Genomic DNA, 13537 nt, shown 5'->3' on the forward strand with positions numbered 1-13537 from the left:
GAAATCGTCAGCCCTGTGACGGTCAACCCTGTTACTTTATTTGGGACTAAATACAGTTGAAGTCGGAAGTTTACATACACTTAGGTTGGAGTCATTAAAACTTGTTTTTCAACCACTCCACAAATTTCTTGAACAAACTATAGTTTTGGCAAGTCGGTTAGGACATCTACTTTGTGCATGACACAAGTAATTTTTCCAACAAATGTTTACAGACAGATTATTTCACTTAACATTCACTGTATTACAATTCCAGTGGGTCAGAAGTTTACATACACTAAGTTGACTGTGCCTTTAAACAGCTTGGAAAATTCCAGAAAATTATGTCGTGGCTTTAGAAGCTTCTGATAAATGATATCAATTAGCCTGAGTCAATTGGAGGTGCACTTGTGGATATATTTCAAGGCCTACCTTCAAACTCAGTGCCTCTTTACTTGACATCATGGGAAAATCAAAAGAAATCAGCTAAGACCTCAGAAAAACAATTGTAGACCTCCACAAGTCTGATTCATCATTGGGAACAATTTCCAAATGCCTGAAGGTACCACGTTCATCTGTACAAACAATAGTACTAAAGTATAAACACCATGGGACCACGCAGCAGTCATACTGCTCAGGAAGGAGACGCTTCCTGTCTCCTTGAGATGAACGTACTTTGCGAAAAGTGCCAATCAATCCCAGAACAACAGCAAAGGAAATTGTGAAGATGCTGGAGGAACAGGTATCTATATCCACAGTAAAATGAGTCCTTTATCGACATAACCTGAAAGACCGCTCAGCAAGGAAGAAGCCACTGCTCCAAAACCACCATAAAAAGCCAGACTACGGTTTGCAACTGCACATGGGGATAAAGATCGTAATTTTTGGAGAAATGTCCTCTGGTCTGATGAAACATAATGACCATCGTTATGTTTGGAGGAAAAAGGGTGACGCTTGCAAGCCGAAGAACACCATCCCAACAGTGAAGCACTGGGGTGGCAGCATCATGTTGTGGGGATGCTTTGCTGCAGGAGGGACTGGTGCACCTCACAAAATAGATAGCATCATGAGCATAGAAAATTATGTGGATATATTGAAGCAACATCTCAAGATATCAGTCAGGAAGTTAAAGCTTGGTCGCAAATGGGTCTTCCAAATGGACAATGACCTCAAGCATACTTCCAAAGTTGTGGCAAAATGGCTTAAGGACAACAAAGTCAAGGTTTTGGAGTGGCAATCACAAAGCCCTGACCTCAATCCCATAGAAAATGTGTGGGCAGAACTGAAAAAGCGTGTGCGACCAAGGAGGCCTACAAACCTGACTCAGTTACACCAGCTTTGTCAGGAGGAATGGGCTCAAATTCACCCAACTTATTGTGGGAAGTTTGTGGAAGGCTACCCGAAATGTTTGGCCCAAGTTAAACAATTTAAAGGCAATGCTACCAATTACTAATTGAGTGTATGTAAACTTTTGACCCACTGGGAATGTGATGAAAAATATAAAAGCTGATATAATTCATTCTCTCTACTATTTTTCTGACATTTCACATTCTTAAAATGAAGTGGTGATCCTAACTGACCTAAAACAGGGAATTTTGTACGAGGATTAAATGTCAGGAATTGAGAAAAATTAGTTTAAATGTATTTGGCTAAGTTGTATGTAAACTTCTGACTTCAACTGTAGGTACTTACTATAGTAATTTTTTTAAATGTAATGATAATGTTTAAATTAGGTGAAATAAAAAATGTATAAAAAATTCAGAAAGTTACAGTACCCAAAGGGACTCATTTCATGGAACACCCCTCTGTGATCAGACCATTATACGTTCTCACCCCCACCCTGTCCCCTTATCTCCTCCCTGTCTCCTTACCTCCTCCCTGTCCCCTTACCACCTCCATGTCCCCTTACCACCTCCCTGTTCCCTTATCTCCTCCATGTCTCCTTACCTCCTCCCTGTCCCCTTACCACCTCCCTGTCCCCTTACCACCTCCCTGTCCCCTTACCACCTCCCTGTCTCCTTATCTCCTTCATGTCTCCTTACCTCCTCCCTGTGCCCTTATCTCTTCCCTGTCCTTATATCTCCTCCCTGTCTCCTTATCTCCTCCCTGTTTTCATAGTGGATCAGCTCCACCTCATGTGGGACTGATCACCTCCTCTAGTTAAGCCCAATGATGTACAGTGTCTTCAGAAAGTATGCATATCCCTTGACTTATTTCACATTTTGTTTTGTTCTAACCTGAATTTAAAATGCATTAAATTGATTATTTTTCTCACCCATCTACAGCCAATACCCCATAATGACAAAGTGAGAAAAAACATGAAATTTTCATTTACATAAGTATTCATAACTGAATCAATAATTTTTAGAAGCACCTTTTGCAGCATTTACAGCTGTGAGTCTTTTGGGGTAAGTCTAAGACCTTTGCACACCTGGATGGTACAATATTTGCCCGTTATTCTTTTTTAAATTCTTCAATCTCTATCAAGTTGGTTTTTGATCATTGCTAGACAGACATTTTCAAGTCTTGCCATAGATTTTCAAGTCGATTTAAGTCCAAATTGTAAATAGGCCACTCAATGTCATCTTGGTAAGCAGCTCCAGTATAGATTTGGCCTTGTGTTTTAGGTTATTGTCCTGCTGAAAGGTGAATTTGTCTCCCAGTATCTGATGGAAAGCAGACTGAACCAGGTTTTCCTCTAGGATTTTGCCTATGCTTATAGCTGTATTCCGTTTCTTTTTATTTAAAAAAACTACCTAGTCCTTGCCAATGTCAAGCATACCCATAACATGATGCAAACACCACCATGCTTGAAAATAGCAAGAGTGGTACTCAGTAATGTGTTGTGTTGGATTTGCCACAAACATAACACTTTGTATTCAGAACAAATAGTTAATTTCTTTGCAAAAACGTTTTGCAATATTACTTAAGGATGCATGTTTTATATTTTTATTCTGTACAGGCTTCCTTCAATTCACTCTATAAATTAGGTTAGTATTGTGGAGTAACTACAATGTTGTTGTTCCATCCTCAGTTTTCTCAAATCACAACCATTAAACTGTAACTGTTTATAAATCACCATTGGCCTCATGGTGAAATCCCTGACCAGTTTCCTTCCTCTCCTGCAACTGAGTTAGGAATAACGCCTGTATCTTTGTAGTGACTGAGTGTATTGATACTGTAACGGCGGTCCTCCTCCTCTTCATCCGAAGAGGAGGAGCAGGGATTGAACCAAGGTGCAGCGCGTTGAAATGACATGATGAATTTATTTAACAAGACAAAACGAACTATACTTGAAAATGATACAAAATAACAAAACGAAAGTAGACAGACCTGAACGACGAACTTACATACAACGTGAAGAACGAAATGAACAGGAACAGACTACATGAAATGAACAAACCGTAAACAGTCCCGTATGGTGCAAACATTGACACAGACACAGGAGACAACCACCCACAAACAAACACTGTGAACAGCCTACCTAAATATGACTCTCAATTAGAGGAACGCCAAACACCTGCCTCCAATTGAGAGCCATACCAGGCAACCCTAAACCAACATAGAAACAGACAACATAGAATGCCCACCCAAACTCACGTCCTGACCAACTAACACACAAAACTAAACAGAAAACAGGTCAGGAACGTGACAGATACACCATCAGAAGCCTAATTAATGACTTCCCCATGCTCAAAAAGATATTCAGGGTCTGCTTTTTTAAATTTGTATTATTATATATTTTTACATCTACCAATCGGTGCTCTTTGTGAGGTTTGAAAAACCTCCCTGGTCTTTGTGGTAGAATCTGTGTTTGAAATTCAATACTCGACTGAGGGACCTTTACAGATAATTGTATGTGTGGAGAACAGAGATTATGTTAATCACTATTATTGAACACTGAATGAGTCCATGTAACTTAATATGCGATTTGTTCAGCACATTTTTACTCCTGAACTTATTTTGGCTTGCCATAATAAAGGTATTGAATACTTTTTGACTCAAGACATTTATGCTTTACTGTCACGGCCTGACCTTAGAGAGCTTTTTATGTCTCTATTTTGGTTTGGGTCAGGGTGTAATTTGGGTGGGCATTCTATGTTCATTTTTCTTTGTGTTGTATTTCTTTGTTTTGGCCGGGAATGGTTCTCAATCAGGAACAGCTGTCTATCGTTGTCTCTGATTGGGAACCATACTTAGGTAGCATTTTCCCACCTGTGTTTTGTGGGTAGTTATTTTCTGTTTAGTGTTTTCTGCACCTGACAGGACTGTTTCGGTTTCGTTTCTCACTTTGTTGTTTTGTTCTAGTGTTCAGTGTTAATAAATATCATGAACACTTACCACGCTGCGCTTTGGTCCGATCCTTCCTTATGCAACGATGACCGTTACATTTACAGTGTTTATTAACTTCTAAAATGTTCTACAAATAAAACTACACTTTGACATTATGGGGTATTGTGTGTAGATCAGTGACACAAAATCTAAATGTAATGAATTTTAACTTCATGCTGTAACACAACAAAATGTAGAAAAAGTAAAGGGGTTTCCTAAATTTCCGAAATTTCCTGAAGGCAAAATTTCCTGAAGGCAAAGTATTGGCCATTGAGAGGCTTTGAAGATACCAGTCGGCCATATTAGGAGCAGTGAATGGAATTATACAGTATTTCAAATAAATATTTTAAGGACAAAATTACATGTATTTAAGTAGTTTTTCTTGTAGTGTAGACAGTAACATTAGTAATCTAAAAAATATATATACTTTAAGGATTTGTTTTAAATATATTTTTCATGTATATGTTTAGCTCACATAATATAATAAAACAAGTGTGCATTAAGGTGTTTGAAATAGAATAAATGTGGCCAAAACTAATGCAGACATTAATAAATGCATTTCTATAGCTTCCCAAATATTTTTACAATGTTGGGGGAGTGTCAAGACATCATCCTCTATCAGTCATCTAGTGTATATATAAACCATTGGTTAAGTCTCTTACATCTCAACGGGTCACAGTCCCAATGTAGCAGTAAGAACAGAATAGGAGATAGTTAACATACCTTCTGTCTGCAGGGCCAGTCAGTGAGTCCATAAGGAAGACATTAGGTGGTGCCTCTCTCGCTAAGTATCCAGTCTGCAGGGATGGAGGCTGCAGTAGGAGGTGCGGTGCCCAGAGCTTGTGTGTAACAAACTATTTAAAATTATGAAATTCAGGAACCCTGAACCAATAGGATAATCTTCATAGGTGAAACACTCCCAGACACCACAGATTGTCAGCTTTTCTTATCTGAGCTCCTGAGCCACACCCATTACCCTGGCTGCAGGTCAGCCCATAGCTAAATATTCTGGGTTCTGTTGCAGGTCAGACCATAGACAGAGGTTCTGCAGGTCAGCCCATAGACAGAGGTTCTGCAGGTCAGCCCATAACCAGAGGTTCTGCAGGTCAGCCTGTCAGCCCGTCAGATCCCATACATACCCATGCATCTGTTATTAGAAGGCTGAGATTAAGGAGCATTCCTCTCTCTCTCTTCACACAACCGCCAGAGCCTTGCAGTAGTGAATCACGCTGTTACTGCTGTTCTTTTGAAGTTTCTGAGGGAATGTTCCCTGTGTCTTGCTCTCTCTTCTGTCTGTCTGTCTGTCTTTCTGGAGGCTAACCTAGCACTGTGGCTCTGGGATGTCTACCTTCTCTTCCTAGCTCCTGGATTTACTGAGGGCTGGGAGTGTCAGCGAGCCGTATACCCCCCTCACAGACTCACCCCCTCCCCATTCCCCCCACCCCTGACACAGATAGTATTACTGCGGCTCCAATAGTTCCTGCCATTAGGGACTCCTGGGATGAAACCCAGCCTGAGATATTGACCCGTCAGCAAGGCTGAAAGTGGATCTGCTTGGCCTGAGTTGTAACCATAGCTAGCTTTATCTAGCAGCACTGGCAGGGATGGGCACAGTAGAACTTGTTAATCCTGATCTGATTCCATCAGTAGTGACTTTCCTGTATTGAGCTAGGACACAGCTGTATGGGGCTGGGGTGGAGACTGGGACTAAATGGGGCTAGGACACGGTTGTATGTGGCTTGGATGGGCAGCACACTGTGTATCTCTTCACAGACGGCCTGGTGAATGAGAAGGTCAAACATCTCTGTTTCTTGTAACAGCTTAAACACACAGATGATCTGCAGTAGAGCCTGGGAGATTTACTGACAGAGAGCCTCCAGATGTGGAGAGCATAGCAGATAAAAGACTTCAGCCTGGATTGAGATGCCACAATACTGCTGTCTGCCTGACGCCTACTGACGTTTGGGAGTATGGACGGCTGCAGAGGAACTAGAGGCTTGTGTGTAACAAACCATTTAAAATGATGAAATTCAGGAACCCTGAACCAATAGGATAATCTTCATAGGTGAAACACTCCCAGACACCACAGATTGTCAGCTTTTCTTATCTGAGCTCTTGAGCCATGCCCATTACCCTGGCTGCAGGTCAGCCCATAGCTAAATATTCTGGGTTCTGTTGCAGGTCAGACCATAACCAGAGGTTCTGCAGGTCAGCCCATAACCAGAGGTTCTGCAGGTCAGCCCATAACCAGAGGTTCTGCAGGTCAGCCCATAACCAGAGGTTCTGCAGGTCAGCCCATAGACAGAGGTTCTGCGGGTCAGCCCATAACCAGAGGTTCTGCAGGTCAGCCCATAGACAGAGGTTCTGCAGGTCAGCCCATAGAGAGAGGTTCTGCGGGTCAGACCATAACCAGAAGTTCTGCAGGTCAGCCCATAGACAGAGGTTCTGCAGGTCAGCCCATAACCAGAGGTTCTGCAGGTCAGCCCATAACCAGAGGTTCTGCAGGTCAGACCATAACCAGAGGTTCTGCGGGTCAGCACATAGACAGAGGTTCTGCAGGTCAGCACATAACCAGAGGTTCTGCAGGTCAGCCCATAGACAGAGGGTCTGCAGGTCAGCACATAGACAGAGGTTCTAGGTTCTGTTTCTCTGCCTCTACATGAAGGATCATGTTACTTCCTCCTGGAGAAGCATGTCAGGCCTAATTCCCTTCAAACAGGCAATAATGGGCTTTCCCCAAATCTCTGCAGTCACAGCCCAGCCCCTTTGGAGTCCTGCTGCGCAGAAGAAGATAAAAACTCAGGGGAAGAAAACATCTGAAGCTCCATCCCACTGTAACGGTAACTAGAGAGTTTACTGTACTGTAACTCAGTTAGACAAGATAGAAGATCTCATCGGTTCAGAGTTTTCCCCCTCCTACCTGATGTCCCTTTCCTGGCGCTGTATGCGACACATCTGCTTTGATTTCCGTATATAATTTTGTCACGTGAGTGCAGTACGAGCAGATCCTCAGAAGACGGGCCGAACATGAGCCCTGTTCAAATCAGTAACAGCGGATGATGTAGCAGAGAGAGAGAGATAGAGGTCAGGAGAAAACATGTGGAGACCAGATGCCCAGCATATCAGCACCGTCTCTCTCACTTAACGTAACGTAATGTGAGGTGGAACTGTGTTCTCTAGCCTGGTGCAGTCTGTCCCACACTACAGGAACTATGGCACTAACATGCTACCATACACTATTTAGCCAATGGCAATCTGCATTCACAAATGTTTATCCTGAAATCCTTTGAATTTTGCATCGCAAACAATATGTTTGCTTTCCTGCTACACATAACTAAAGAGCCTCACCTTCTGTTCCAAAAGGCCTTGTGGAACTACAGAGATTTGTTTACTGTTTCTGAGATGCAGAATCTCATTTGTTAGCCTCTTCTATGCATGAGATTCAGTTGGTTTTATACCTGACACTTGGCTAGCATTGAAAACTGGGAACCTTTTCCCTTTTTATATTTCTTCTCTTTTTTTCTCTTTGTATTTTGAACTGTGGCCTCCTGTGTTTTCCCTTCCATTTGCTCCTCAGTGAGTGAGCAGAGAGCCCAGGTTCCCACAGTGCAAGGCCCTCTCCTCTCCTCCGCTCCCAAACGGCTTTTTAAACATTCCCAGACAGGGTAGTGATGGTGCTGGGGAGAGGGTGGGGGGTGCCGTGGCCTCGGGGCCGTAGCCGCTCTAGGCTCCGGCTCCACACTGCAGTAGATGGCTCCCCTCTCCTCAGTCATCTGTCAGTGTGCGGACGAAGGAAATGGCTGTATTTAAGGCAGAGGATACAGTTTCATCCCCGATTACATCTCTCCTGTGTTTACCAATCTGTTCACAGTTGAAGATCTCGTCCCGAATGCCACCCTATTCCCTATTTAGTGCACTACTTTTGACCAGGGCCCATAGGGCTCTCCTCAAAGGTAGTGCATATGTTGCCATTTGGGACGCATCCGAAGAGAGCAGGCACACTCACACATGCAGGGCAGAGATTTAGCTTTTTATAGCCAGCGCATCTCTTTGAAAGGATTCAATGACCTTAATGCCTTCTTTGTTTCGTTACTTCAATTAGAAAAAATCAAATGTGCGATGTGCATTTGAATTGCAACGGAGACTGGCCATGCAGAGAGATCCATGTGTTTCTCAGAGACTCTGTAGCTTTTTATTGCATTAAAGGGGCTGATTTTATTGTACAGGTTTTTTCGTTTTGGAAATGTTTTTCTGGTTTGTGAAGCTTTCGTGGCAAAGTGTTCCATAATTGTTGTTTTATTACTACGTTATTGTTACTTTATTGCCTCCATGTGATTTTTATTGAAAATTAGCCCATTGATATGTTTTTATAGCCATCGCCTAGTAGCGCTGATTAGAATGTAATGAGCTCTGGGCTTTTACGTCTTGAACTGTTTACAGACCGTGTTTGAATAGCAAAAGCGACCGCAGACAGCCCTGTCTCATTCTGTGGCAGAGGGGTAAGTATTTGAAGTAGGTGTTGTTAGTACACACACAAGCTATCAGAGAGTAATATAGTATTCTAATCCAAGTCAAAAAGTTTTTGCCAAAACTGAATCTCTCCAGCGTCTTGAAAAGGTAACCCCATTTAACCTTGTGGAAGGCTTTGTCTGACGTACAGCCAATGAGCCAGTATAAACAACTAACTATCCAATGTTCCTCCTCTCCACTCCTCTTTCTATCTTCCTCTCCTCTTCTTCTCTTCCTTCTGTCTCAGGAGTGGCAGAACTCGATCCAGAAAAATGCCGGCCTCGCCTTCATCGAGCTCATCAACGAGGGAAGGTATGTATCATATTCAGACACACACACATACACCATATGTTTTCCTATCCTTGTGGGGTCCTAAAACAATTTCCATTCTAGATCCTATTTTCCCTAACCCTAACCCTGGACATAAATCTTACTCCTAAACCTAATACCTAACCCTAATTGTAACCCTAACCCCTAAGCCTAAAATAGCCGTTGTCCTCGTGGGGACATGGAAAATGTCATCACGAGGGAGAATGTTCCTTGTTGTACTATCCTTGTGGGGACTTTTGTGGATTTCTGATACACACACACACACACACACCAGCTCTGAACAGGTTGTTAGGTCCAGTGGCAGCAATAGATTAGCAGTAAGCTGCTGGCCCCTAGAGCGTGGGGTGCTGTACTGTAGCGTGTTAGACTTTTTGTGCTCTATAGGGGTTAAGGTAAATAGGATTGGTGTGACAGAGTGATGTAACAATATTAACACGATATCAACACGATAATGTATCCCCTCTATCTGTGTATTCCCCACCCCTCTCTGTGTGTGTAGCAGGCTCAGATCAGGCAGGGTGTTATAGAACAGATCAGCCTCCAACTCCATCTGGTGACCCATCTGTGTAACCCTCTTACATCCAAACTGCCCAGCCTCAGCCTTATACCCCAGCCTCAGGTCCAGCCCTATACCCCAGTGCAACCTCACTGTTCCCAACCCAGCATAGTCTTAGCCTTCCCAGGCACCTCCTATCCGGCCTCTTTATCCAGCCCCCCTGTCCGGCCTGGATAAAGAGCCTTACTCAGTGGGGGCCACTCTGCCACTCTGCTGCACGGCTACTCTATCACTCTACTGCTCTGTCACGTGGCGCTGTCCAGGGTGCTGCTGGCAGATCTAATTTCTCCTGCATCTGACCTGCGTCCCAAATGGCACCCTATTACCTATGTGGTGTGTAGTGCTGAGCGAATAGTTCTTTTTGAGGTTGTTTTGGTTCGATTATTAAACTATTTTTAATTTGGTTTCAATAAATAAATAAAGAACATGCACAATGCGCTATGTGGGTTGAATGCTGTAAGAACACAGAATAAAATTATGAATAAAAGTCCGATGATGGTAGTGACTGCACATTACTCCTTATCACTTAATAATAATTTATTCAAATGATTTACTGTAATAACATATTTCAGTTGTTGTGTATTTTACATTTGTTTTATTTGATTACTTTATTATTTCATTCCAAGTCATAATCAGCTGCTGTCTATGCTGTCTGACAAAATCGCAATTTTAGTTTGTTCAAAGTAAATAAGGCATACTTTTATGACTGCTGAATACCAATTGACTTAGATTGTGTATTTTCAGGAAGCAACTGCTCTCTAATCCTTCTCGATCGTGAATTCTTCTGTCTATTCTCTCCCTATCCATGTCTGCCCACACTAACCTAACGTAGCAGGCTTAAAATAAACACACAGACCGGACACATAGGCACGCAGTGGATTATGGTCGTTGTAGTTAATTATCACGTTTTCTGTGCTGAACTATGTAGAATATTGGCCTGTTGGTAACAACAACTCCCTACTACATCGCACAGTTCGAGCTCGATCTGATTTATCTCTAGAGAATTTGTGCAATGTGCTCATTGAGCTCACAGAAAGAAGCAGAACGAAATGAAATTAAAATAATTTAACCAATGTCAGTCAATTAGTTGTTTAATAACAGAAATTCCAGTTAATCGCTCAGCACGAGTAGTGCTGTAACGGCAGTCTATTTCCTCCTCCTCATCGGACGAGGAGAGGCGAGAAGGATCGGAGGACCAATGTACAGCGTGGTAAGTTTCCATGATTTAATAACATGAAAACAATATACAATTACAAAATAACAAAACAAACTAACCGTCACAGTCCCGTGTGGCACAAACACTGACACAGAAAACAACCACCCACAAAATCCCAACACAAAACAAGCCACCTATATATGATTCTCAATCAGGGACAATGATTGACAGCTGCCTCTGATTGAGAACCATATTAGGCTGAACACAGAAACAGACAAACTAGACACACAACATAGAATGCCCACCCAGCTCACGTCCTGACCAACACTAAAACAAGCAAAACACATAAGCACTATGGTCAGGACGTGACAAGTGCACTATATAGGGAATAGGGTGCCATTTGGGATGGAGACCTGCTATCTGCTAAATGTAAATGTAAAATGTAAATCTCTAAACAACCAGCATACCATCCAGCTGCAGTCCTCTGAACTATAATCAACCAGCTAACCAACCTGTCCTGTAGAGCTCTCTAACCTATCAGCTAACCAACTCGCTAAACTAACCAGCTAACCAAATAACTACAATCCTAGTTTAGAACACTAACGTCTAAATAAGAGGAGATAAAGAATTGTTCAGAACTCAGAGTGTAGTTGTAGTTTAAAGTTTGTTGACACTAGTATGATGAATGCAGTTCTGAGGCCTCTCCCTGAGACAGAGGATGCTTCCCAAATAGCATAGTACACTAGTACACTACATTTGACCAGGGCTCTATAATGGAAATAGGTTGCCATTTGTGATACAGAAAGAGGGTATCAGAAGCCTTGTAATTGAAACAAAGCAGACCTAATTTGGTGTAAAATGGCATAAAATCTCCACATAGTAGCCTGGCCATTTTCAATTATTAAAAAGATTGAAGCGTGGGTAGAAGCAGGTAGAGTGTACACCAGGGAGGCTGAGGAGTCAGTCATGGGAGGAGGTCAGGGCCAGAGACAACAGGGAGATGGAGATGAGGTTGGAGGGTCAGAAGGGAGGGGTTTGTGTGTCTATATTTCTGTGTGTTCCAGGTTGTTGTGTCATGCTAGGAAGGACCACATCATTGTGTTGACTGACTGTCTAGTATTCTGTCTTTCTGTCTGTCTGTTCCACGATTCTGTGTCATGCTATTAAGGACCACATAATTTGTGTTGACTGACTGACTGTCTAGAATTCTGTATCTGTTCCAGATTGCTGTGTCATGCTATGAAGGACCACATCGTGCGTGTTGCCAACGAGGCAGAGTTCATCCTCAACAGACAGAGAGCAGAAGACGTCCATAAACATGCTGAGTTTGAGGTACAGTACCTTATCTAACCTAGTCAACTGACTACAGCAGCCTCGCCAGTCCTTGCTCTGGAGTGACTGACTTCAGGTGTGCATCCCAAATGACACCCTGCTCCCTACATAGTGCACTAATTTTGACCAGGGCCCATAGAAATAGTGTGGCATTTGGGAGCCATCCCGGGTCTGTGAGAGAATAGCGCTGGATTAGCAGCAGCTCAGTACTCCTGTAGTCCCTGTGTCTCTCCAGGAGGATTATGGTCCTATCATTAGGCCACTCTAAGGGATTATAATAACCAGACTGCTAGCAATATTAATAAGCAGACTAAATGATACGCCAGCTAGGTTCATATCTGGCCTTTATTAACTTTAAGCCCGTCCAACAGTGTAATGAGTCTACCCCAGAGACGGTACTTACCCCACATATCAAACACACTGCCTGTTCTCACTACAAAGCATCAGAACACCAGCACTCTCATTATTGATTTCTGTAGGAATTAGAGGTCGTCTGCAGTAATTAGACAGTATCTGCATGCCAAATGGCACCCTATTTTCTTTAAAGTGTGCTACTTTTTATCAGGACCCTATAGTCTCTGGTCAAACGTTGTGCACCATATAGGGAATAGGGTTCTGTTTGGGGCACAGTCAGTCTTTAGTAATGCCACTTTCTGTGTCTATTGCATTCTTTATTAAATGGAAGGAAGCCTGAGAAGGAAAGGAGAGAGGAGTTTTCTGAACTCAGGGAGATGCTCTGTTCAGAGGAATGTCATGCCTCTTTTAGACAGCAGGTAGAGCTGCTCTCTCTCTCTCTCTCACTCTCTTCCTCTCTCTATATATATATATCTCTCTCGCTCTCTCTTTCTCACTTTCTTTAATTATCATCAAGAAAAGTTAGGGAGTGGGATGACACAATGTTGCTAGTCATATTGGAAGTGTCTTACCCAAGTACACACACACACACACACACACACACACACACACACACACACACACACACACACACACACACACACACACACACACACACACACACACACACACACACACACACACACACACACACACACACACACACACAGACCCTTCTTCCACTTCTGTTAGTAGCTTGTACATGTGAGGAGTGATGGGTTTCTTATCTTGGGGCAGCAGCCCTCCTCAAGCTGCTGTTAGATATCCTGTAGTCCTCTGCTAGAGGCTCCTTGACCTGCTAGATCAACTGGAGGAGACGGATAGATATGCAATGTCACCAGTAGCGAGGGAAGTTGCATCTCAAATGGCAACCTATTCCCTGTACAGTGCACTACTTTTGACCAGGGCCCATAAGGTGCCATTTGAGAAACACCCAGAGATTACCTGGCCCT

General features: G+C 42.9%; 1 protein-coding gene across 10 annotated transcripts in view; it reads left to right on the forward strand.

Annotated features, from left to right (window-relative positions):
• LOC129822249 (neurobeachin-like) overlaps positions 1 to 13537 on the forward strand; it is a 318368-nt gene that overhangs the window by 116822 nt on the left and 188009 nt on the right. For all 10 annotated transcript variants that reach the window (XM_055880368.1, XM_055880366.1, XM_055880362.1 and 7 more), the window contains 2 exons: positions 9065 to 9129; positions 12083 to 12191. In XM_055880368.1, the coding sequence (XP_055736343.1) occupies positions 9065 to 9129; positions 12083 to 12191 (174 nt within the window). The remainder of the gene's footprint in view (positions 1 to 9064; positions 9130 to 12082; positions 12192 to 13537) is intronic.

The sequence above is a fragment of the Salvelinus fontinalis genome, chromosome 24 (assembly GCF_029448725.1).
Source record: "Salvelinus fontinalis isolate EN_2023a chromosome 24, ASM2944872v1, whole genome shotgun sequence".
NCBI lineage: Eukaryota > Metazoa > Chordata > Actinopteri > Salmoniformes > Salmonidae > Salvelinus > Salvelinus fontinalis.